At 38.5% G+C, this 25,189-nt stretch overlaps 1 protein-coding gene and 4 non-coding genes across 6 annotated transcripts; all 5 read right to left on the bottom strand.

Annotated features, from left to right (window-relative positions):
* Positions 1–507: 507 nt before the first annotated feature.
* On the bottom strand, positions 508–23,202 carry LOC141439647 (centrosomal protein of 120 kDa-like). Of its 2 annotated transcripts, none has more exons than XM_074103968.1 (20): positions 23,050–23,202; positions 22,827–22,974; positions 22,340–22,472; positions 21,011–21,121; positions 20,055–20,151; positions 18,580–18,728; positions 16,108–16,193; positions 15,083–15,234; positions 13,253–13,461; positions 12,367–12,539; positions 11,903–12,094; positions 11,064–11,119; positions 10,445–10,554; positions 8,899–9,081; positions 7,829–8,005; positions 6,834–6,920; positions 5,312–5,472; positions 3,935–4,056; positions 2,828–2,870; positions 508–913 (listed from the first exon to the last, which is right to left on the bottom strand). In XM_074103968.1, exons 1-20 carry the CDS (start codon positions 23,099–23,101, stop codon positions 766–768), a joined length of 2,589 nt encoding a protein of 862 aa, XP_073960069.1. In that variant the 5' UTR covers positions 23,102–23,202; the 3' UTR covers positions 508–765. The 2 variants fall into 2 exon arrangements, with proteins under 2 accessions (XP_073960069.1, XP_073960070.1); XM_074103969.1 differs by having other exon boundaries at positions 508–910.
* On the bottom strand, positions 12,573–12,691 carry LOC141440085 (5S ribosomal RNA). Its single transcript, XR_012452667.1, has one exon. It is a non-coding gene; the product is annotated as a 5S ribosomal RNA (ribosomal RNA).
* On the bottom strand, positions 13,103–13,221 carry LOC141440084 (5S ribosomal RNA). Its single transcript, XR_012452666.1, has one exon. It is a non-coding gene; the product is annotated as a 5S ribosomal RNA (ribosomal RNA).
* Positions 15,298–15,416, bottom strand: LOC141440083 (5S ribosomal RNA). The gene has a single exon (XR_012452665.1). It is a non-coding gene; the product is annotated as a 5S ribosomal RNA (ribosomal RNA).
* On the bottom strand, positions 15,876–15,994 carry LOC141440082 (5S ribosomal RNA). Its single transcript, XR_012452664.1, has one exon. It is a non-coding gene; the product is annotated as a 5S ribosomal RNA (ribosomal RNA).
* Positions 23,203–25,189: the final 1,987 nt, after the last annotated feature.

The raw sequence follows: 25,189 nt of genomic DNA, 5'->3' as shown, positions 1-25,189 counted from the left end.
GAAATTTCAATATTATCGATATTCAAGCCTGTAGCGGAAATCAGCACATCACTACATGTGTTTTTTTTAGCGGGGTTGTTCGAGGTGCAGATAAAACCGTTTCCACGTTACGTAGAAATAGTATACGATTTCAATCAAGGTGCTTTCGTGTTCTTTCCGGTAAAGAAAAGCACCGTGAGTGAGAGAACGTAAGAATTTGAAACCCAGTTCAATGCGTACGAAACTATTGCAGAAAAAAAAATTTTTTTCGACATCAGTTTTCTCCGGGTACAGTCAAGTGCAAAAATAAGTATCTATTTGAACCAATCAAAAATATGTTACTACGGCCTTGCGTCGGAATAAGAGTGTGGTACTTATTTTTGGAAATTTGAATAAGTTCATATTTTTACTTATCTGTACATAGATACCTCATGTTTTTTTGTTTCTATAAGAAAAAAAATTTTGCCGCCCTAAGCTACAGTCTATCAGCCTAGTGATATATTCACCACTAAAATGAAATACCAAACATTACAGTGTAAATAATATAGTTTATTTCAATAAAACAATAAATAAATTGGCCTAGACGAGAACATCGAATTTGATAACTATTCTCAGTCAAAAAATATATAAATAAAGTAACTATTTACAAAACATCGTAACACCTCAGAACCACGTTACGCGCAACCTGTAATCGCGGGTGCCAGAAACGTTAGACAATACCGCCTCTCATTTGTACATTGTTGGGAGATGAGGGGGTTAAAGAATGTAAAAGAAAGGAACATTTGTTCAGGTTGTACAGTTGAGCAGTATAGCGCGTATATCGTGGTTGAGTTGTTGGAGCAACGCCTCGTCGGGGCTGGGCTGCCGCGCCAGCTGGTCGCGCTGCGCTATCAGCTCGGTCAGACGCTCGTTCAGAGGGTTCTTAGGAGCGCTGCTGGAACAACACAACTTTAACCACTTGTCTGTGGCTGTGTAAGATAAGGCTGTGTGTGTGAGTGGGTATGGCTCTTGTCTGTGTAAGCGCTGGGGCGTTCTTAACCGCAATTCTACTATAATATTTTGTGATTATTAGTTTGTGACTGAGTGAGTGAGTGAGTATGTTTGTTACTTCTTCACGCTGAAACGGCTGAACGGATTTGGATGAAATTGGGCAAAAAGTTAGTTTATAACCTGGATTAAAACATAGGATACTTTTTATCCCGATATTCCCACGGTCATGAAATTTGACCATGTTTGTTTTTAACGTCAATGAAAACAACGATTTAAATTTTGGGAATTCCCACGGGAATTTTTAAAATCCCGGAATTTAAATTCAGCTGCTGGACCTAATTATTTACGTGTGCGAAGCCACGGGTAAACACTAATGACACATGCATATCTTACTACCTATCTATGCTGTCGCACTTAATAATATTGTTGTGTCTTGTGTAGTGCTGTCTATTGCTGTGTTGTGAATAAATGTATTTCTTTCTGTCTTTATAAGGATCAGTATCAATTTAAGCTGCATTTCAAATAGAGATGTGCGAAGGTGCGTTGCGAGAAATGTGTTTTTCATCGACCAATAGAAACGCTTCATTTACACATCCTCGCACAGCATATCTCTGGTGGAAACAGCTGAGGTTGAGCGGAGCGAGGCGAGGTAAATGAAGTGTTTCTATTGGTTCATGAAAAACACATTAATCTCAACACATCCTCGCACATCTCTGGCTGAAACGGAGCCAAACGTCGTATAGACAATACCCTCCGTAAGGATAAAAAATAATAATTTGCACATATTAAAACAAACGAGATTAGAACGCAGTATTTTTTTTAGTTTCCGCATACGAGAGGTTTAAACCTATTCCGCATAGTGCATATAGCAAGCACATAAATATGGTACAAAGTAATTTGAATTCGTTAAAAATATTATGTTTTTAAATTAATCCCTCATAGGTAAACAATATAAAACTATAATTTATTTTGTGGTATATCTAGAGTTGTGGATAACGCTCATTTTCGAGGCTTCAAAGACTTGAGCCCTTAAGACTCGAGAGTCTTAAAGACTCGACTATATTTGACAATTAAATTGGCTTATTTTATGCGTATGGATGCAAGAAACCGTCTTCGCGGCCTTTGAGTTGTTAAGCCTCGAGAGTCTTTAGGGTTCGAGTCTTTAAGCCTCGAAATGAGCGTTTATCACGACACTAGGTATATCGCTAGATGGCGTTAGTACAGAGTGGTCCATTTGCCGTTACAGACTTGCTGCGATTGGCCCGTTTTATTTATTTAACAAAAAAATCTCAGTGCCTTAAGACGAAAGTGAGTGATGACATATGGATCCGAGACGTGGTGCTTCACTATAGGCCTTATGAACAAGCTCAGAGTTACTCAGCGAGCTATGGAGAGAGCTATGCTTCGGGTTTCTCTACGGGATCGAATCAGAAATGAGGAGTTACGTAGAAGAACAAGGGTCACCGACACAGCCAAGCGAATTAGCTCGTTGAAGTGGCAATGGGCCGGCCATAAAGCATGGAGAGCGGTGGCAATTGGAGACCGCGGATCGGCAAGCGCAGCGTAAGACGTCCACCAACGAGATGGACGGATAACCTAGTTAAAGCCGCGGATTCGCGGTGGATACAAGCCGCTGCCGACCGAAGCAAATGGAGTTCTATGGGGGAGGCCTATGTCCAACAGTGGACGTCCTACGTCTAAGATGATGATGATGATTTATTTAACAGCCACTCACAAACGTGACTAAAATGACAAAATTGACAAACAGACTTCACGATACCAGCGCCAACTAGTCTATCACAGACATCCACATTCATAAATCAAACATGTTATTACTTGTAAAAATTGACAAACTTACTTCATTTCGTCAAACATGTCGAGTCCCTCGGGTCCGGTTGTATCTGCACGAAAAAAACATTTTCATATTTCTATACCTACATGGGCGTACGCAGGGTGGGGGAGGGGAGGGCAGCTGCCCCCCCCCTGGAAATTGTATGTTCTGCAATAATTATGCCCCGTTTACCGTATGAAGCAGGATCCCTTGCGGGTGTTTGCACACACTACATATACTTTGTGTTTCATGTAGGTGTCTTTGTGTAGGGTGTATAACAAAAAGCGATCTGACCTAAAAAATCTGACTAACTTCTTACTACACACACACACACACACACACACACACACACACACACACACACACACACACACACACACACACACACACACACACACACACACACACACAAACATCACGCCTGTATTCCCAAATGGGGTAGGCAGAGCACACGAAACGTTACCGCTTCGGAGCCACTTTTAGCTTATGATTGGTTTTTTGGGGTCTTTTTGTATTTTATATTTCAACTCCAAATTTGTTACTTTTACGGGTATCCCGTGAAACCATATTGAAAATACAAACTGAGACATGGAAGCACAGAAAAACCAGAAAAAGAGACCAGCACTGGGAATCGAGCCCAGGTCCTCAGCATTCCGTGCTGCGTGCTTTAACCCCTACACCACTGCTGGACAGGAATCTAGACACGATTTTTTCCTATGCATACATATCTCAGGTTGCTTATTTCTACTTTGCTACTTAAGCAGCAGCACTAGCGACATCTATGTGGCGTCGACAGACGTCACACTCTTTCGGAACCAACCGCTCACCCAGACAAGAGATGTCGCTACTAAGCAATCAAATTATGATTGGTTTTTTGGAGTCTTTTTGTATTTTATATTTCAACTCCAAATTTGTTACTTTTACGGGTATCCCGTGAAACCATATTGAAAATAGCCACTTTTAGCAAATTTAGGTTTAAAATATGACAAAAAAAAATTCTTCCTAATAAAAATTCTTTCTAATGCTAAAAAAAACGAAGTACTTATAATTTTGGATGACGCTTAAAATTTCCCCGTGTATAGAGATACCAACACTGGCATAAAAGAGAGACAAATAATTATAGTATAGGCTCACTAATGATAGAGTTGGACTCGATGACGGGCATGTTGGCGAGGATGTCGACGTAGAAGTCGTCTTTGAGCTTGTCCACGTCCACCGGGGCTGTTCCTTCGTCCTGGTCCGGGATCGTGTCCAAACTGGAAAGGAGCGCAATGGAAAATCATGCTAATGTTAAACTGCGATTTTGTTGATATTGGGAGTAATTTTGCCAATTTTATAGGAACCAAAAAGGCCACCGAAAATTGATAAACATTAATTGTCTCATAAAACTACCTTGAATTTTTGTTTTACTGTTAAGGCATGTTAAATTAATCCTAACTGTTATTGTTCAAATTAAACGCAAGCCGTAGTAAGGGAGAAGATACTAAATTTACTTGTTCATTAATAAATAGACCCCATACTGTTGTAATTAATTTTATTATTTCCATGCATTCCAGAGCATTTTTGTGGGTAGTTTGTTTGAGAAAAATAAAATGGGTACTTGGGGAGTTAGTGACAAATTAAAATGTTTATTTTGGTTTGGCAGCGAAACATCTGGTGGCATGGTGAACGGTTATGTAGCTCTGAAGATGAGCTCTGGTTGAGTTCGAAACGCGTCAGTGTAGTGTGGTGGTGGTGATAGATGGGTTTGTATTATTTGTGTGTTATTATACACATTTCTTGCATAAACGTAGCTCTATTATAAGGTCGCAAATGAGCAAAGTAATTGTTTTAGTTCATTGATATCGACCTCCGCAAAGTAACACCTGGATTCAATATGCCAGCCACCAGCTTCCTGGGACAGTGTTGCCGGAGCGGTACAACTTAGGGATATAATCAGTCTCTCAAAGGGCCGGCAACGCACCTGTGACACCCCTCGTGTTGTTGGGCGGCGGTGATTGCTTCCCATCAGGTGACCCGCATGCTCGTTTTCCCCCTTTATATAAAAATAATAAAAATAAATAATAATAATAAAAATATCACACCGTGGCGCCCGCGCACGACCCGCTCCGCGCCAACTTTCGATGAAATGAAATATTTATTTATACACAATAACGGTGTGGTTCATATACAGCCACGTAAAAAAATAACGGAAAATGGAACCGACTACAAAACCCTTAAAAATATTTTTCTATGTACCTACTAGCTCGAAGTCGGTGCCTCAGCACGAGCCAGCAGGAATGGAACAATAGTCGTCTACCTCACACCTACATATACTATGGGTTTCAATCAATCCTGAATCCTCCTTTTTTGAAGTCGGTTAAAAATCCCACCGCACTCCCGAACCGCTACCGCATCCTGTCCTGTGTGTATTTTACGCTCTATCTGTTCTGTTGTCTAATTCACCCCCATCTCACCGATCTGTTCTCCAACTCACCCCCATCTAGCCGCGCAGTCTGTTGTCCAACTCACCCCATCTCGCCGAGCTGCCGGCGGTCCGTCCGCAGCTGCGCCAGCATCTGCCGTCGCGCGTGCAGTTTGTGCAAGTGCAGTTCCCGCACGGCGCGGCCCCACTGCTCCTTGAAGAACGCCTTCGATTGGACGGCGCTGTCGAGCTTCTCTTCCAGGCAACGCTGACAAAAAAGATCACATCACAAAAAATCCTATGGCTTACGTCAAATTTTTTAAACCTTATAATAACTTATGCGGTGAAGGAAATCGTGATGAAACTCACACACATCGCCATCATCAGCTAAAAGACGTCCAGTGCTAAATAAAGCCACCTTAGCCACAATGAACGAGAACTCGCTATGTCGTCAGTCCATCAAGTGAGAGGCCTGCCAACGCTTCGTCTCAAGATTCGTGGTCGCCATTCGAGAACTGTTCCTCGAAACTAACATACATACATACTTATACTTATAATATTATAAATGCGAAAGTGTGTGTTTGTCCGTCTTTCACGTCGAAACGGAGCGACGGATGGACGTGATTTTTGGCATAGAGATAGTTTATGGGCCCGAGAGTGACATAGGCTACTTTTTATTCCGGAAAAATGCACAGTTCCCGAGGAATCAGCGCGCGATAACCGACTTCCACGCGGGCGAAGCCGCGGGAAAAAGCTAGTAATCAATAAAAACGAAAAAAAAACGTGACAAACATCGATCGGTTTAAGTCCAACTTGAAGATTTGGTAGAGTACAACTGCCATCGTAACATTGGAGCTATATCTAAGCGCCCAAAACTTTTTCATCACGACCGTATTGCCAATAGCGTAAATTTGTAGATAGGGTGCGGCTAATGTACGACTTTTTTGCTGACTCTACTTTTTGTTGACGGTACTTGCAGTGTCATCCAAACTATATTTCCGCAAGTTAAATTTCAAGTTGATGCCATTAACCGTTGGGGAGTTCCGTCCTACGGAGACGGATCCTGGCTGGACATCAAAATTTCCTAGGGCGTTTCCTTTCCTAGCGCCGTTGTTACGCATGTTCATCTCGAAGTACGTTAGAAAATGTTGCAAAAAATCCCCAATAGATGGCGCTGTGACATCAGAAAACACGCTATCGTTTGGTCCCCTCGGATACTATGAAGAGCAAAGCGCCATTGCTTCTTTAGGTTTCCTCACGATATAATATATAACGTGAAATTTTTCCATGAGTCCACAATTCAATTTATTGAAGTGTTCCGACTCATAAAATATACATCCGAATGAACTTTTAATTAAGTAAAAGTTAAGAGAGCGTACATTTCGTTCCGATGATTGATACTGTCATTCGGTGCAAATGGAGAATCGTTCACTTGAACTTGGACCAAAAAGTTTACGCGGAGGTCACTAACAAAAACACACTGCACTGGCACTTTTCTTACTTATTACCTACCTACTTACTTATTTACCAGTATACTGTGGTGCGTGGTATGTGTGTGTGGTGGCATTTTGTGGAACTCTTTGAGGGAGGCTTTTGTCGATATGATGTTACGCAAATTTATCAACTTACCAATTCCTGTATCAAGCTTGCGGTTTGGTCTTTAGTCAGTCCAGAGTATTTACTTTCAGCTTCCTTTTCGGTATTCTTTATATTGTTCTGGCAATTTAAAAAATCAAATATCCATTAGTGTTGGTATAATCGGAGAAATTACTTATCCCTTATGATGTTAAAAATTTTGGATTCCCACTCATAACTAACGCCTCGTGTAAACCTTGCTGTGCTGTAGTTTTTAGACGATTTCTTGGTACACTCATCAAACATAATCTGTTATACTTCATTTTTTAGCATTAGAAAGAAGGTTTTGCCGTGTCTTTTTATTGAAAACGCACCATTAAACTGAAATAATTCGAAATATTCTCATTTTTAAAAATTCAACCAGATTGTGTTTTATTTAAAGTTTATTTTGTAAATGTGAATATTTCGAATTGTTTCAGTTTAATTTAAAAGGCGTGAAAAACACTTGAAAAACAAGTCCAAGCAGATAAGGACACATTATGATCATTTACATAGATTGTTTGCCTTATTAAGTATAGTTAACTCTTATTGTATTTTTGCATTTTCATTGGCTTGTTTGTTGATCAAACTTAACTATAGATAAAATCACCAGGCTGCCTGGCCGCACCAAAATTAGGTGCTCCAAAATAAGTCTATACTCAATTCGAAACAATTAACGGTAAATTAAATTCTCGATAAAAGTTGACATTAATCCCCTGTTTCACCATCCATTGTAAATGTGGCGGATAAATGTGATGCCGTCGCTGTTTGTTTTGATCGAATAGACGGAGACGGCATCACATTTATCCGACAAATAAAATTAATCAATGGGTGGTGAAAGAGCCCCTTAGACTGTAAAAACAGACTGAGGGCCTACGCTAGCTGGCGCGGGTGCAGGTAAACAGTTGGACATTAGAACATGTTTGTATGTAACTGCGTGTAAATATCGGGAGCTAATTAAAAAGTAATAGCGTCTAATATTCAGTAAAAAATGCCTAAAACCAATTTACCTTCAAAGTGTCAACTTGTCTCTCCAACAGCTTCACTTTCGCGTCTAGCTCTTCTATCCGCATGTCCTTTAGTTTCAGCTTGTGATTCATATCATCCTCCATTTTCCGGGACGCCTCTCTCAGTTCCTGGTACTTCGCTGAGTAGTGTGTTTCCAGCGCCTTCTTTGCATCAAGAAGCTGTGGAAAGTTGAAAACAACGCCATCTAGGTATGACCGGAGTAAACTTTAGCGCTACTTAAACCCAGGTATCGTAAAATGCGAGCAAAGTCAATGAGGGCTATCGTTTTTTGTCTCACTAGATGGCGCACTGTTGCGTGAGGTTTTTAAGTATGGCTTTCAAAGTCTGTTATTATGGGCGTGAAAACAAAGTTTAGATTAAAATCATATTTAATACAACTTAAAACCGTACTATAAAAATATTGAGCATGCCACAGTGTTGCATAGTCCCCGTTTTGTTCGGAAAAAAGGGAGGACAAAGGTTTCCGAAAGAGAAAACTGTCTCAAAACACAGACATTCATTGCCCCGGAACGCATATTTGCCATAATTCATTTCAGATATTACAAAATATTCACAACATTTTTCTTATTAAAAATAAACCCGCGTAGCTCACTCAAAAACTATGAGATTTGACATTTCGGAAACCTCACGCTACACTAGCGCCTCTAGTGGCGAATTCATTCGCTATAGCCCTCATTGAAATAATGTATGACAATGAGGGCTATCGTTTTTTGTCTTTCTAGATGGCGCCACTGTTGCGTGAGGTTTTAAGTGTGGCTTTCAAAGTCGGTTAATACGGGCGTGAAAACAAAGTTTAGATTAATATCATATTTAATACACCTTAAGACCGTACCATAAAAATATCGAGGAACCACAGTGTTGCGTAGTCCCGTTTTGGCCGGAAAAAAGGGAGGACAAAAACTACCGAAAGACAAAACTGTCTTAAAACACAGACATCCATTGTGCGCGGGGGGGGGGGGTTCTCTCGTCCTTACCCGCTTACGTCCCGCCGATACCGATAATGCGCTACTACTGCGAGCGAGCTAGAAGTTTGACGCGGGCTATACTATACCTTCTTTTCCCTCTCAGTGTTCCTATAGCCTCGCAGTCTAAAGTCCTCCGTCGCTCGGCTCAGGTCGGCGGCGAGGTTCCGGCACTGTTCGACGCCACGGCTCAGTTTGGTTTCCAATTCATTGCGCTTCTTAGACCACTCGTCGGCTAGAAGGTCTAGGTGATACTCCTCTTTGCGTTTCAACTGAAATTATGAATTTTCCGTTATAGCAGATTGTCTAGTAGCTTAGTGCAGTCACCTGCAATATGTGAAAGGTCCTTCCGGCCCTCGAAATAGAGTCGTTTCAGATATTTATGCACGCTATGTTGTGTCAGATATTGTGCTGGTAACTGTACGTAGCGTGAAAATTTTTATAAGAAAACCCAGATAAAAAAAAGTGAGAGAAGTTTGTCTTCGAATGCAACAACCCACAACAGGGCATATGCATGTGAATGACGTAAAAATCGTCAATATCTGTTGAAAAATAAGCGAGAGGTTAGCGAATGAAGTTCACATTCCATCTCTTTCTAGACAAATTAAAGATCATCATCATCCCACCCTATATACGTCCCACTGCTGGGCACAGGCCTCCTCTCAGAATGAGAGTGCTTGGGCCGTAGTTCCCACGCAGGCCCAGTGCGGATTGGGAACTTCACACACACTATTGAATTGCTTCGCAGGTCGTGCAGGTTTCCTTACGATGTTTTCCCTCACCGTTAAGCTCGTGGTAAATTTCAAATGTAATTTCGCACATGAATTTCGAAAAACTCAGAGGTGCGAGCCGGGGTTTGAACCCACGATCCTGTGCTCGAGAGGCCATAGGTCAAACCACTCGGCCACCACGGCTTCTTAAATTAAAGTTAGTCGTAGCATAATGATGAATACAAGAAAACAAGACGTGGACGTAGTGGTCTAGAATTAACTGTTAAGTAGCTAACTTAAACTTCAACAGTCGGGACCCATTCAAATCGTGACCAGCTCAAAAAATCTTAGTAATTAATGGGTCCCGACTCCCGACTGTTGAAGTTTAAGTTAGCTTTCTTAACAGAGTTCTAGACCACTACGTCCACGTCTTGTTTTCTTCTTTTTAGTATTTTTTAACGCAGTCGGGTTTTTGATTTTTTTATTTATTGTTTTATTTAAGATATTAAAAGAAATAATTTATTGAATCAGGCGTTACTGTGCGGAGGTCCATATCAATGAACTAAAAGAATTTCCTTGCTCACCCGCGACCTTACGACAGCTAAGCTTATGCAAAATATGCGTGTTCATGCAGTTCCTCCACCTCCACACTGCAAGAACACGCATATTTTGCATAAGCTTAGCTATCGTAAGGTCGCGGGTGAGCAAGGAAATTCTTTTAGTTCATTAAAAGAAATCTTTCACAACTCGGTTTTTCAAGCAATAACGATATTTGACCAAAAAAAACTGCATATTCCCTATTACCGTATGTAAAATGTGGCATAATGGTAAATTTCAAAATAGAGTAAAAATGTAACTACTTATTTTAGTCCAAAATCGTATAATTAGTAATGATTGTATCACAGAGATTGCTTTGAAGCGATACCTGAAGTTTAAACAGCTCCTGTTGCTTTTCTTTCCAATCCTCAAGCTCGTCGACAAACTTCTGCATTATGACGTCACGATCCGTAAACGGTATCGCTCTTTTTACCATATCTGTAATAATTAAACACGTTATAACAATTAGACTCCCAGGAAAAAAAACAGTCCATCAGTCAGATTATTAGATAGTATCTCAGTCTCCGTCTCGTTTCTTCTGTCTGCTGTGGGCCGCGACGTTTCTATACATTTAGAGACTGTTTCACCACCCATTGATTAATTTTATTTGTCGGATAAATGTGATGCCGTCTCCGTCTATTCGAACAAAACAAACAGACGGCATCACATTTATCCGCCAGATAAATTTAATCAATGGATGGTGAAACAGGCGGTTAGTATGAAAACTGATTCAAGGGTCGATGCGCGGTCCACGTCTCTTCTGTGTGGCTTGCGGCGCCCAAGAATGTGCACAAAGGGCACTATTAAAAGTCATATATCTAAAAAAAATGTACCAAATCAGTGACGTCCTCTCGGTTAGAAAATGATATATCATACAAAGTACATTAAAAATACACAAGACCCTAATTACAAAATCAAAAGAAAAATAGGTAACCTAGTTAAATTACCTTTGTCGCTTTGTATGCACGTGTCACTTTTACTCATCTCCAGTTTGACTGGTGTACTGAAAAGCAAAAGATGATAAGATACTAGATGGTTTTAGATGGTAGGAGGAACATATTACATATACAATACGACAGAGTAGAAAGCGGATGAAAAAGAAATTCAATTTTGTTAATAAAATACTTACATTAATCTTACGTCATAAAATGTGATAGTAGTTAAGAGAGACAGCTTATTCTTTTGTATCTTTAGAATCCCATCTAAGTATTTGTTTTCAGGTGAAGCTACTAAACAACAATGGCTAGATAAAAATTTATAATCTATATATCTATATAATATATATAAATAAAAGTGAATCGTAAAATGTGTTGCTAAGCGCAAAACTCGGGAACGACTGGTCTGATTTCGCTAATTCTTTTTATGTTGTGTATGGAAGAAAATACAGAAAACAAACAACTGGAGCGAAGCCGCGGGCAACAGCTAGTGTGTTATAAAACTTTAGACATTAGCCGAACCATCGATTGTATTAATGGAACCCTTAGAGCTTCCAGGTCAACGATGTATCATACTTGTTGGAAGTCTGAATGTAATGTTCGTCAGAATGATCGTTTGTCATAAATAATAATTATTTTTCCTCTAAATCCAATAATTGTTCAGAATTGTTATAAAACAAACCTAACCTAACGTCTACTAACCTATAGTTTTTCTATCCGAGGTATCCAAAAATTAAAGCGAAAAGTATGCGAACTTTGGCGCTCCCATCGAGCTAAACTCGATTTAAGACGTCAGTTGTTATCCGGATTAATGTCATTAAATACTCAACAGGCTATTAAAAAAAGCTCACCTCTCCTCTCCCCTCTCACCCGCCTCGCTACGGGCGTCCTGCTCGCACTGAACCTGCATATCGCTGGTGAGCGGGCGAGTCCTGGCCGCGAGCAACTTCTCCTGGCTCTGGGCGAAAGAGTCGCACATCTTCTTTATGAGCTCCGTTATTTCATTAGTTTGGAGCACTGCAGCGCCTGTCGCGTCTTTGTACCTGAAAGTTACAGTCAAACATACATACATAGTTATAAAGCTCACAAATATGTCACGAAATACCGTTTGCAAATATTTTTTTAAATTTTTCAAATTTACTCTTAATTCAAATTTACTCCTGAAAAGTGGCCCACGTTTAAATTTCATCTATTTGCATTGCATGGTCGCCTTTGGTTGGGTCACCGACACTCCAACTCAATCGGTTCGACATGTGACAGACGTACAGGCGGACAGACAAGACAAACATATGAGTGATCCTTAAAAAAGCAATACCTCGAAGTATTCCTTGCAGTATTATTAGTGTACGCGACGCCTCCAACATCTTGATTAAAGTTAGTGCAACTGCCGCTGCTCTTGTAGTCCAAAACTCCCTTATTTTCCATTATTTCAGCTTTTCTGTCACTGTCGAGTTGTGTTGCACTACGAGCTGTTAGAATATTTGGTTTCTGAAATACAAGACAGAAAAATAATAAACAAAAAGCCAACGGCACGCGGTGTTCCCAGGCGGTCACCCATCCAAGTACTGACCGCGCCCGACGTTGCTTAACTTCGGTGATCGGACGAGAACCGGTGTTTTCAACGTGGTATGGACGTTGGCGACGACACAACTAGATTTTATCAAGACAATGAGAATATCCGATGACGTCACACAATAAAATTAAATTAGTTTGAGTCCATTAAAATTTAGAAAGAGATAGTTTGACGGTATCAGAAATATCTGTGCGTCTTAGCTATTTAAAAGAACGTATATAACCTCATTTGTATTAAATTATGCAGACGCCTATCTTAAAAAAATATATTGGAAAATAAGGTTTTTTTTTAATTAAATTATATAAAAATAAATTTATGTACTTACCATAAGCAACCCTACTTTGAGAAAACCTAAAATCTACATACAGCTAGACCCTGCTAGACCTTACCAGCCATTTTAGATGCTGATGAATAAACAAAATGTCGGTATGCAAAAGCAAAGGCTAGAATTAAATTTTGAGAGTAAAAAGAAGCAAAAAGCCAACGGCACGCGGTGTTCCCAGGCGGTCACCCATCCAAGTACTGACCGCGCCCGACGTTGCTTAACTTCGGTGATCGGACGAGAACCGGTGTTTTCAACGTGGTATGGACGTTGGCGATAGCATGAATGAATATTACTATCACTTACTATATTTTCAGTCTTCACCCCGTCATATTTAAGACTCATATCTACATCAACGTATGGTCTTCGAACATCATCTCTAGCTCGCTCATCGCAGCGCAGTATGAAACATCTCTCGTGAATAGTTAAGGCTTGGAACTCGTTACAGAAACTTTCAAGGAAATGGTTGATGTCTTCAGTAGGCACGAGCTTGCGTAGATCCATACTGCAAATGCCTGGAAAACCAACCACAAATCTCACTGCTTGGCAAAAACCTTCACGTCATATTAGTTATTTATACAATACAATACAATACAAACGTAGAACAAGGGTCACCGACATAGCCAAGCGAATTAGCTCGTTGGTTACTATTTATTTTATTTTAAATCATCTTGTACCAATTTTTCGAGCATGTTTATAGATGTTTTATAATTTTTATATTCGTCATGATAATTTTTGTATAGGTACGTATGATATATATTGTTTTTTTCTTTTCCCGCAATAGTTACGCGTCCAGTTACTCACCGGGGTTCAGCTGAAAACCAGCGCTGCAGCTCTGGTTACGGGGCTACGGCACATGCTGAGCTGAGTCCTTTTGGCATCACACTACAGCGCAACGTCTCTAATTTTTCTCTCTTCTTCTATTTATGTTTTTACTGTGTGTTTATTGTGATATAGTGTGTTTTATGTGAATAAATGTTGTAAGTTTGAGTTAGAAATAATATTATTACAATTTCACATACTTTGACTATCACGAAAGAACATTCGAAAGCCTCGTCGAACTCGAAATCGAACCGAAAGCTAATTTAATTGAGACGGTTCTCAGCTAAGTTTAATTTAAATTGGTTCAACCGTTTTTGAGATTTTGAAGTTTGAAATGATAATGTGGGGGTTTTTCAACATTTCTAAGTTGCTTAGGTTATTTATCATTTATTGTATTGTATTGTTAAACTGTTTATTGTACATAAAAACACATGAAAATAACAAAATAATAAGATGTACAAAGGCGAACTCCTTATACGTATACAAACAAAAACAGTATTACTCTTCCGTCGCGATTATACCCACAATATCCGATGGCATGTTTGTTATTCTTTAAGAAATATAGTTTTACCCCTTTAGGGGTAATTACCCAGGTTTGAACCAATAGGGCTCACAGAGACTACGAAAAATGCTACGGTCAGACCGCACCGTTCAATCGGTCCCATTTATCGTAAATTCTTACGGCACACACATGTTACAGTTTAATTATAGCCCTAATACATTCGTTCCCATTTATCTACTCGAATTTTGGTACTTTCGTTCGACGGTACAGTTTTAAAAAATTGTACAAACGGTACAGTTTTCTCACACACAGGATACGATAGAGTACCGGTCGAACGGTGCAGTTTGATAGTTAGGATTTTTCAAAGCGTCTGTGGGCCTTATGAGATTGTAAAAATATTTATTTATTTGTCAACAAAAAATTACAGCATTACATTTGAAACACCAATGCGCTGCAAAATTCAAATTATACAAAAAATAATTGGTAAGACATACATATAAAACGTACACGAACCATGCATACGTATGTATTATGATGTGTGGGCTCCACAGAAAGCCAGCGTTGCTATACATTACGTGTGGCAACACATGCTGAGTGGAGGCCTTTGTGGTGTCCTGTCGTGTCAACACCTAACTTAGTTTGTATTGTTAGTTTTAGTGTTTTAGTCTTTTTACTGTAGGTACGGAGGTGGTACTGATGGAACCAAATAAATCTTTCTTTCTCTTTCTCTCTTTCACAAAATTTACATACCTACAAAAAAACTAATTAGTGATTTTTGTAAAAAAAAAAAATGTGTTTGTGTGTGTTATTACCGACGTCCTTATTCCTTGCTCGCACAGTGGCCACGAGATACGGGCACTCAGCTAAGTAGCGGCCGAGAGAGCGGATATCGCCGCGCAGCCGGAGCGACGTTCGCTGGTTGAACACGGCACTAAAACCACCTCCTGACACCGTTACACCTACCCTAGAAAACGAAAAAAATAGATATGGAGGAAACTAGTCCTAAGTTTGGAATAAAAAAGCAAAAAGCCAACGGCACGCGGTGTTCCCAGGCGGTCACCCATCCAAGTACTGACCGCGCCCGACGTTGCTTAACTTCGGTGATCGGACGAGAACCGGTGTTTTCAACGTGGTATGGACGTTGGCGACAAAACAAGTGGATTTTATCAAGACAATGAGAATATCTGATGACGTCACACAATAAAACTAAACAAGTTCGAGTCCTTATTAAATTGTATTCGGTAGAAAGAGATAGGTTGTCGGTATCAGAAATATCTGTGCGTCTTGAGCTATTTAAATCAGTTTCTCAAACGTATATAACCTCATTTACCCGTATTGAAATTAGCAGACGCCTACAAATCTTAAAAAAAATATATTTGGAAAATAAGGTTTTTTTTAAATTAAATTATATAAAAAAGTCACAACGTAAATTTATGTACTTTACCATCATTGGTGCAGCATACCCTACTTTGAGAAAACCTAAATCTACATGCAGCTAGACCCTGCTACACCTTACCAGCCATTTTAGATGCTGATGAATAAACAAAATGTCGGTATTCAAAAGCAAAGGCTAGAATTAAATTTTGAGAGTAAAAAGAAGCAAAAAGCCAACGGCACGCGGTGTTCCCAGGCGGTCACCCATCCAAGTACTGACCGCGCCCGACGTTGCTTAACTTCGGTGATCGGACGAGAACCGGTGTTTTCAACGTGGTATGGACGTTGGCGATTCAATCATCGAATTTTAACACCGGTTCATACCATGTTTTGAAATATAGACAGCATACAAGTAAATCAAATATTTATACAAGATTGATTTCACAATAGTTATTAAACTCACCTATCAGTTGTGATGTTGTGTGTGAAAACCGAATAAGATACGTAGCAGTCAAGAGGTTCTTTGCTAGACCCATAATCTGGTAGCAGCTGAAAACCATAAAAGCAAGCTTGAAACAAAATTGTTAAGGTAATATAGAAATACACTGCAAATCAATAACCAATAAAAACTCGTCAAGCGTGAGTCGGTCTTCGGGAAAATAATTGTAAATTGTCTATTAGCAACTGTACAGTCACCAGTACTAATATCTGACACAACAAAGCGTGCATACATATCTGATACGACTCTATTTCTAGGGCCAGTAGAACGTGTCAGATATTTGTGTACGCTCCGCTGTAGCAAACATTAATGCAGGCTTTTTTAAAATTTTGTGGTAAAGGTACATAATGTAGTATTTTTGCTTCTGCCTGGCACTATCAGTTATCACTCCTTTGACTGTCTTCTAAATCTAAACCATAGCTACCCAACGCCATCTATTGTAAATTCTGTGAACTGAATGAGGGCTATCGCGTATGAATTCGCCACTAGAGGCGCTAGTGTAGCGTGAGGTCTCCGAAATGTCAAATCTCATAGTTTTTGGGTGAGCTACGCGGGATTATTTGTAATTAGAATAATTTTGTGAATATTTTGCAATATCTGAAATTAATTATGGCAAATATGCGTTCCGGGGCAATGAATGTCTGTGTTTTGAGATAGTTTTGTCTTTCGGAAACCTTTGTCCTCCCTTTTTTCCGAACAAAACGGGGTCTATGCAACACTGTGGCATGCTCGATATTTTTATGGTACGGTTTTAAGGTGTATTAAATATGATTTTTAATCTAAGCTTTGTTTTCACGCCCGTAATAACAGACTTTGAAAGCCATACATAAAAACCTCACGCAACAGTGCGCCATCTAGTGAGACAAAAAACGATAACCCTCATTGAGCGAATAGAATAAACTTTAAAAAACGTTAGTTTCAATATCATAATGTATAATATTTAGCACAAACTTTTAAATAATGTCAAAATGTATACAATGACGATAATATGAATAGAAAAAAAAAGTTAAATATACGTTACTATCGCCATCTATGTTTCAATAGCTAAAACATGAACAGTTCTAAAAATGCAACAAGCGTGATGAACGCTTACTGATGGCCCAACTAAGACATCCTATTCTATAACTTTACAAATATCAAAGTTTGTGCGTGTAATACGATAATGAACAAAATATAACAGTCTGTAGTAGTGTAGTACTTTCTGTACTAGAATTAATCGACTTCAAATAATCCTGTGTGGGAACTCCAGCTCTAGCCCCCTCAGCCTAAGAGGCCTGTGTACAATCGAGGAAACTGAATCAAGTACCAGGATGGAACCTTTTCATCATCAATTTCGCTGATTTCTTTGGCAAATGTATGGGATGTCAACATGACATTAGTAGCTCAGTTTCCTTGACCATACAGCAGGTCGACGTATATGAGAATGAGATGTCCTCAAATTCTCAGGAATTTCAAAATGTAGTCAACAAATGTTTGCAAAGGAAATTTCTTACATTGATCAAAATTATGATGAAAAATCTTTTAACACTCTTTGTCGGTCCCTAATTGATCGCTCCTCTCATCCACTCAAAGGCGGGCCAATCAACTATTTTACCGACACTTTGGGCGTCTCCTGCGTTACCAAAATTGTCTCTGGCGTTACCAAAAAATCGTACTTCCAACAAGATATGTCACGGTTTAATATAGGTTGAACTTACGTAGAATGGCATGTATTCATGTGCACCATCTATTAAATTACAGAAAAAAACACGTTTACATACAAAAATCTGCAATTGTTTGAAAAAAGTCGCGGACAGATTAGTGTCGGTAAAAAAGTTGATTGGCCCAGGTTCGACTTAATTATACTTTTAACAGGTTATATTGTAGCACGTTGTATTTGGGTCAATCAACGTTTTAATGTTGTTATTCTGTCCCCATAACTCAGTAGACATTAGTGATACAATTTGTTAGAAAAATGATTGCAATGTATACTATTAGCTAGCATGTTTAGAAGCCATGATGGAATTGCCTTAAAACTGTTACAACACCTGACTTTTAGTTGATTTCTACCCCATAAAATGATACTTTTAATAAGTAACTCAAGAGACGTTACCATGGCAACTAGCTATACTAAAAAGTTGATTCACCCATTTACCCACGTAAGAATAAAAACAAGTGCTATGTAGGTGCAGCGGCGCGTGCCACAAGTAAGCGGAGGTACGTTTACTTGATGCCAGTCGTGATCAACATTGCGTAGAGTATGATCACGTTTAGTAGTGTCGCGACATTCCTTGTTTTACAGTAATTATGCCGTATTGATCAATTCTGGAATGTAAAAATGATAGCAGGAAAAAACTTACTACGCCATCGAGTAAGCGTACCGCCCCGCTTACTTGTGGCACGCACCGCTGCATCTACATAGCACTTCCACTTGTTTTTATTCTTCCGTGCATTTACCAGATCCAAGTTCTCCACGGAGCCAATAACAAAGCTGAGCACGAAGAGATGCCTGCCGTCTCCTATCTGGATGAGCCCCTCATCGCAGAGCAAGCGTGGCTGCAGTTCCGGGGACGACACAGTCTTCTTGCTCTCCGCTATGTATTCATCTGGCGATTTACGAATAAAAAAATATATTTATAACTGTTGTTTGCAGTCTTTGCCGAAGGAAAATTCGTAAATTATTATCTTATTCCGCGGTAACAATGTTCTTTTAGGATAAAGTAAATTTCAATAATAAAAAAAAAACATTTATTTCAGGTCATTTTGGTAACCCATATTTTTACATCAATAAATAAATTAAGAATAATAATGAATTAAGTTAAATCATATCAAATTAAATTAAATGGCAATGTTTAATCCAAGTAATACACTATCGCTAGAATGCTCGCTACAACTGCGTTTTAATTTTCTGATCTACTGTTGATGCACCACCTGCTGTAAACTAGTCCTTCCTTCTTTCTGTAAAAAAGGTAGCCTTGAAGAGATCGTTCTTAAGCGATAAGGCCGCCTATTGCTTATCACTTACTATTTCTGGTGTACAATAAAGAGTCATTGTATTGTACAACGTTCCTGTTTATTTTTAACCCCCGACGCAAAAAGAGGGGTGTTATAAGTTTGACCGCTATGTGTCTGTCTGTGGCACCGTAGCTCTTAAACGGTTAGACTGATTTGAATGTGGTTTTTTTTATTGAAAGCAGGTTTACTAGCAATGATTCATAGACATGTTTCATTAAAATCGGTTTAGCCGTTTTTGAGATATTGAACTTTGAAATGACACAGTCGGGAGTTTTCCAACTTTTTGTAGGTTAGTTGTAAGCTTTTACCTGTAATGTTACATTCAAAGTCAAAGTCAAAATATCTTTATTCAATTTAGGCCATAACAAGCACTTATGAATGTCAAAAAAAAAATCTACCACCGGTTCGGAAAAACCTCCGCTGAGAAGAATCCGGCAAGAAACTCAACGAGGTATATTTTTTTTTAAACAGATTTATAATTTTTAAATGATATGTATACATCACAAGTATTTAACACAACTTTATTTTTAACACAGTAGGTTCGCTATTTGAAGGGATCGCTAATGCGGATCGGAATTTTTTCCAAATATCCCTGTCCATGATATAATCATTAACTTTATAATACGCCTTTGATATTAATGTCTTCTTGACAATAGATCTGAATTTTGTATCCGTTTCATTTATAATATTTTTTGGAATTTTATTATAAAAAACGACTTTTTGGTTTTAGCCAGTCTGTAAGATGGAACTTTAAGCTTCCCCGTGTTTCTAGTAGCCTTTGGCTTATCGACGTTAGTGGGTAAATCGCATATGTTCTTCCTAACATACATGATTATTTCAAAAACATAAAGCGACTCGCTAGAATGCTTATTATAATACAAGTGAATGCTCAAGTGTGTCTGCACATTTTTACTTACTCAGTGTGAGTAACAAGGATCTGCCCATTGGTAGGTTGGCAGCGTCACTTGAAGGAAAGGCCACATCATTACTGTGGAACATTCGCAGCTCGTTCCTCTGTAAAACAAAAAACATATAGCATTATTCTGAGCGAACGTCCGCTGTGTTGTTATTAAATCAATGTTTATTGTTTATCTCTTTGACTGTTGAGGAAACAAATATCCTTCCACTTTTCTATTCTTATTTTGTGTTATATGTCATTTTTGACTTTTTTGGTACAGTCGAGGGAAATATCGTGAGGAAACCTGCACAAACTTGCTAAGCAATGCAATGGAAGCTACCTCTCGAACCCTCTCATTATGAGAGGAAGCCTGTACGGAGCAGTGAGGCCTATAGGTCAAGATGTTGTTGATGGCTGTATCTATATCTAGAACTACATATGTCATAGGTAAGGTTGTCATGTCTTGGCATTAACAATAATAATAATAATAATCATTTATTTTCTCCTCACAAAAGTACATGGTACATACAATACAGCAGCAATACACACAGGACAGCAATAGTTGTGAAAAATATATTATGTAGTTTTAGAATAAGTAGGTACTGGTACTGGTAACTTTTGTGAGGGACTGGAGTCTGAACTAGGTAAACCTGTATTACAGATCTCCAGGCCCCCATCCCGGAAACTCACCGATAAGCGCTGACAAGTACAGTCAGATACATCTAACTTCCTCATATCATAAGGTTATAGGAGATTAACAAATTATGAACAAATCAATAGTAGCATATACATACTATCATGCAATCTCATCCCGTAGTCCCATCCAGTAGTAGGCAATCAAGCAGTCTTAATCCAGCATTATCCATATCAATAAACTACAATCTACCCCTTTCACAAAGATAGCAGTGGTAGCAGAGCAGCAAGGCAAACGGTTTAGCACTGCTTCTATAGTTACCATATCATCGTCATAGTTACCGGGGTAGGTGTGTTGACTCGATCTTCGACGGACAAGCTTAGCAGCAGCTGTGGGTGACAGCACTTGCCCTCTGCTTTCACGCCAAGCAGTCTGTGCCATGAGTGACGCAACTGCAAATAAAATGGGATGAAACAATTAACCGGCAAGCAACTTAGGCAGACACCTGTGTGCCTAACACCACCTGTCAGTGACGTCCAATCGCTTGATAGATTAATTACATCAAGTGTTTTTGCTATTACTTGTTTAAGTTGTTGTGTTGATTCACTGTTATTATCCAAAACCATTTATACTAATATAGTTGATAAAAATAACTGTTATTAACTTATTAACAAATTATTATTATTGTCATGCGTGCATGTTGCTCTGCACACATGGATATTCATATCCAAATAAATAAAAAAACCTTAATTGCCACAACTTAAAATTAGATATTGTTCAAAAATAATAATTAGTGGGAGAAAAACAAAAAGTTGCTTTGATTACCAGACAAAATTTTAATTAGCTGCCTTAGCTTAACTTACGCTGCATATAAATAGACTCGCTCTAACTCGTATTTGGTGCAATAGGTCGCCAATCAGAGGGTAATGCTTTTTTTTATCTAGTATTTTAACGAGGCTTTAGTACACCAAATGTGACTATGTCAGCCTCATGGGGAGCCTCAGTTATACAGCGTGTATTTTTGATACTACCTCAAAGTTTAAGGGTACTTAGTGAAGGCCCTAATAATCATGTTTTATTATATTTTAGTTAAAAAATTAGACTTATTATTTTCCTTACAAAATTAATTAGCACGCAATGTATCACTACATGATACTACTTTGTTTTTATTCAAAACATCGCACTTGTTGATGTGACAGCTGTCACAGAACTCTTCTCTCTCGTATCAAGTTATTGTATGCATTACATTGCTGTTCGAAATGCAATGAAATGTTTGTTGCTGTTTATCGGTTCACAGCACTTAAATCTTCGTCTAGTTACTGTTTGAGGTAGTATCAAAAATACATGCTGTATACACCACACTACAAATTTTACGCTCTCCCTTGCACTGAAGCCACGTCTCTGGATGCAAAGGCCTGTCTAATGAACCTGTAAATCAGCATTGCTTCTTCTGAAAGCGGTAAACTTAGAATTACATTTACACCTCCATTGAACAAGCCCATACCATCCAAATACATGTCTCTGATGTCCATATTCTGATCACATTCCAAAAGAAAATGAATAAGGTAATGCTGCTGGTACTGTGGGGACATTTGAGCCTGGTACAATACAGGGGGAGAGTTTTAGAATAGTTTTCATAATAAAGCATGTTGCAGATGATGTTCACTTACATCAACAATCTTGGTGGCTGGGCAAGGTTGTGCTCCGAGAAGGCTGAGCAGTAGGTATCCAACCTTATCCTTCCGCCCCTGTGTTGCTACAGTGTGGACTTCCACTTTGATTGGGACATTTTGGACCCGTAAACTATGAATAAAATAAATACAATTAGTTCAATTATCATTTTACCACAAAAGTTTAGATATTTATTGGTAAGGCCACCAGGGTATCCACCTTATAAATAAAAGGAATGATACCAAGGGATTCTTTGCTACACTTGACGTTGCTTAAATGTATTTTATATATGTATATTAGTTATATTACGTAAATTTGTCTACAAAAAGTAGTACCTACCTAGCTAAATATTATGACTGTCAGTAGAAGTGTCTTTATTTGGTTACAAACAAGGGCTTTAATATATTTCGCCAAAGTATATTTAAAATTGCACGCCTAGAACCCTTTAAAAATACAAAAATCACTTTGTAATTGTTAGAGGCCTACCTTCGAAATCTTCGTTTGTCGGCTTCCCAGACTAGTTCAGCGTCGAAACTGGGTGCATGAACTGGCACCACAGGGTCAGTCTCCAACATATAGCCATTCAGAGATCCACTAACGATAAACGGAGTCCGTAAAAATCCGAAACCAAGTCCTGTGAAGAGGAGAATAACTTGGAATTTCCAATTTGAAATAATCGTAACGTCCTTCATAAAGCTTAATTATCTACCTTCTTTGACATGTAGAACTATTTGAATATTAGGTCCCCTCAATTCGTCCATGAATATTTAGTCGATATATTAGTAGAGAAACAGTGAACAGTGATAAAATAAAAACTCAAATCAAAGTTAACGTAAACATTCCCTTCGAAAATTAAACTTGACACATGACAGTGACAAAATGATGTTGCTATATAAAAAGTAAATAGAGACGTACTTATATGCCATCCATTGAACTCAAATTTATCGATAATGCATTTTGAACAAAAAAACATCTTTTGCAGTAGGATTGATTATGTATTAACTATTTAACTTCAAAATAATTTAATTTTAGTATCTCAGTCTCTCCAGAGACAGAAAAAACATGGTGATTGAACTGAAATAATTGATACTGATTGTTTTCTGTATGGTGATTGATTTTCACGAAATTTATAGGGCAACACCAAAAATCGCGGGAAAATAGAAAATCATTGAATTTTATAGTCATTACAGGCTTAATTAAATGTTTATAGTGTATCTAATTATATTATTAATTTAAAAACATACAAAAGCTCTAATAATATATTATATTGAGTATTTTATTCCGATGTTATTAATTTCGTGAAGTTTTGAGGATAAGAGTGGTTTTATTTACCATAAATTTCCATCCGACTTCCATTGACATCGATGAAATTGATAATTTGTTCGTTAAATCAACTTGATAACAAATACTTACATCATTTTAAATTATACAATAAAATCGTAGGATAGATAAAGTTTTGAAGCCCAATAGTAATAATTCAAACGTATTTACAATGAAGAAGTTTTTATTTGAGTATAAAGCTGTGAAAATTCTCAAAACCCGATCAGAAACGGAAACGTCAAAGGAGAGGTAAACAATCATCAGTTGAATATGCTTTAACTGCTTGCCGCCGCAAAGTACCTTCTAATTTCTTTAGAAATTACTGTTTTATTTTTTGACGTCTGCTGTGTGGTTCACACAATTGCCGAGCCGTCCGTCTGTGACCGCGGTAGACTAGAACGACTAGCGAGCGAAGCCCGACCGGCGGATGAAGTGGATCACCGGAGCGCGACGAAAAGTAATTTGTACAAAAAACTAAATTCAGTTCATTGCGAATGCCGTGTTGTTCGTGATGTTTTGTCTGACCACACAATATATTGGTGGTCATTGTTGCTAGACGTTTTTTATGCCTATCGGACCTCTAATGCGCCGGTAATGTTCCGCGTGCTTGTGCTAAGACTTTCCGTTTTAGTTGAAAAGTTACTTTATTAGATGCTAATTGCGCACGATGCGCTGGTAGTGTTGTTTTAATTACTGTATGGTTTACATTTCTACAAAAAGTGGCTTCGTTGTACGACATGGGAGTTTTCAAGTGGTTGCGCCGGTAAGTACGTACTTTGATAAATTTATCGTAAAAGTTGAGAATAACCTGGAACATTTTTTCATCATGCGTGTGATATTTATCTGCTTCTGTCATCAAACACGCAAGATAATGAATCGATTTTCACTAGAGTATTATGTTTTCGAGCCACAGATGGCGTTAAATGTTTTCATCATCCATTACCTCGCATGGCTTTATATAATATAAAATTAATAGTGTTAATTGACATTACTTAACAATAAAAACCTATTGCAGTATATTATACCTAATATGCTTCAAGGGTAAGCATTTAAACACTTCTACTTACATGACATTTAACTGTACTTACTTTTTGAGAATTACTTCATCATCATCATCATCACATCAGCCATAGGACATCTACTGTTAGACATGGCCCTCCCCCATCTTAGAATTACTTGGGAAATACTAATTACTTTCCTACATAAAATTAAAGAGACACCCACATCCACCACCAACATACCTGTGCCTATAGCCACTTATAGGAATGCTATTCATAGGCCTGCCCAATTCACCAAGCCTCCAGGAATGCTTGAATCATTTTAATTGTGTTTACTACACAATGCTGGATCCTTTCAATGCTTAGAGGCCATACATTGTGGCAGATTGGTACATTGTTGAATTTTGTGCAGTTTAATTGCAGTCTGGTTGATGGGTTTAGTCAAGTGCATAGTCCTTTGAAGTCCACACCAAATTCTTGAGAATTACTTCTATAAGCAGGTAACTGTTGTATCTTACTTCTTATACAAAA

This window comes from Choristoneura fumiferana, chromosome 21 (assembly GCF_025370935.1).
Source record: "Choristoneura fumiferana chromosome 21, NRCan_CFum_1, whole genome shotgun sequence".
In the NCBI taxonomy this organism is placed as follows: domain Eukaryota; kingdom Metazoa; phylum Arthropoda; class Insecta; order Lepidoptera; family Tortricidae; genus Choristoneura; species Choristoneura fumiferana.
This window is presented reverse-complemented; position numbering and strand designations above follow the sequence as displayed.

Bases quoted from the DNA above. Each gene is read 5' to 3' on its own strand.
- LOC141439647 (XM_074103968.1), bottom strand. From the start codon at position 23,101: ATGGACGAATTGAGGGGACCTAATATTCAAATAGTTCTACATGTCAAA. The intron at 5,473-6,833 runs GTAAGTTGATAA...CTTTTTTGTCAG, and splicing joins CAAGCTTGATACAGGAATTG to CGTTGCCTGGAAGAGAAGCT. The intron at 914-2,827 runs GTAAGTTTGTCA...GTGTTGTTCCAG, and splicing joins GACATGTTTGACGAAATGAA to CAGCGCTCCTAAGAACCCTC.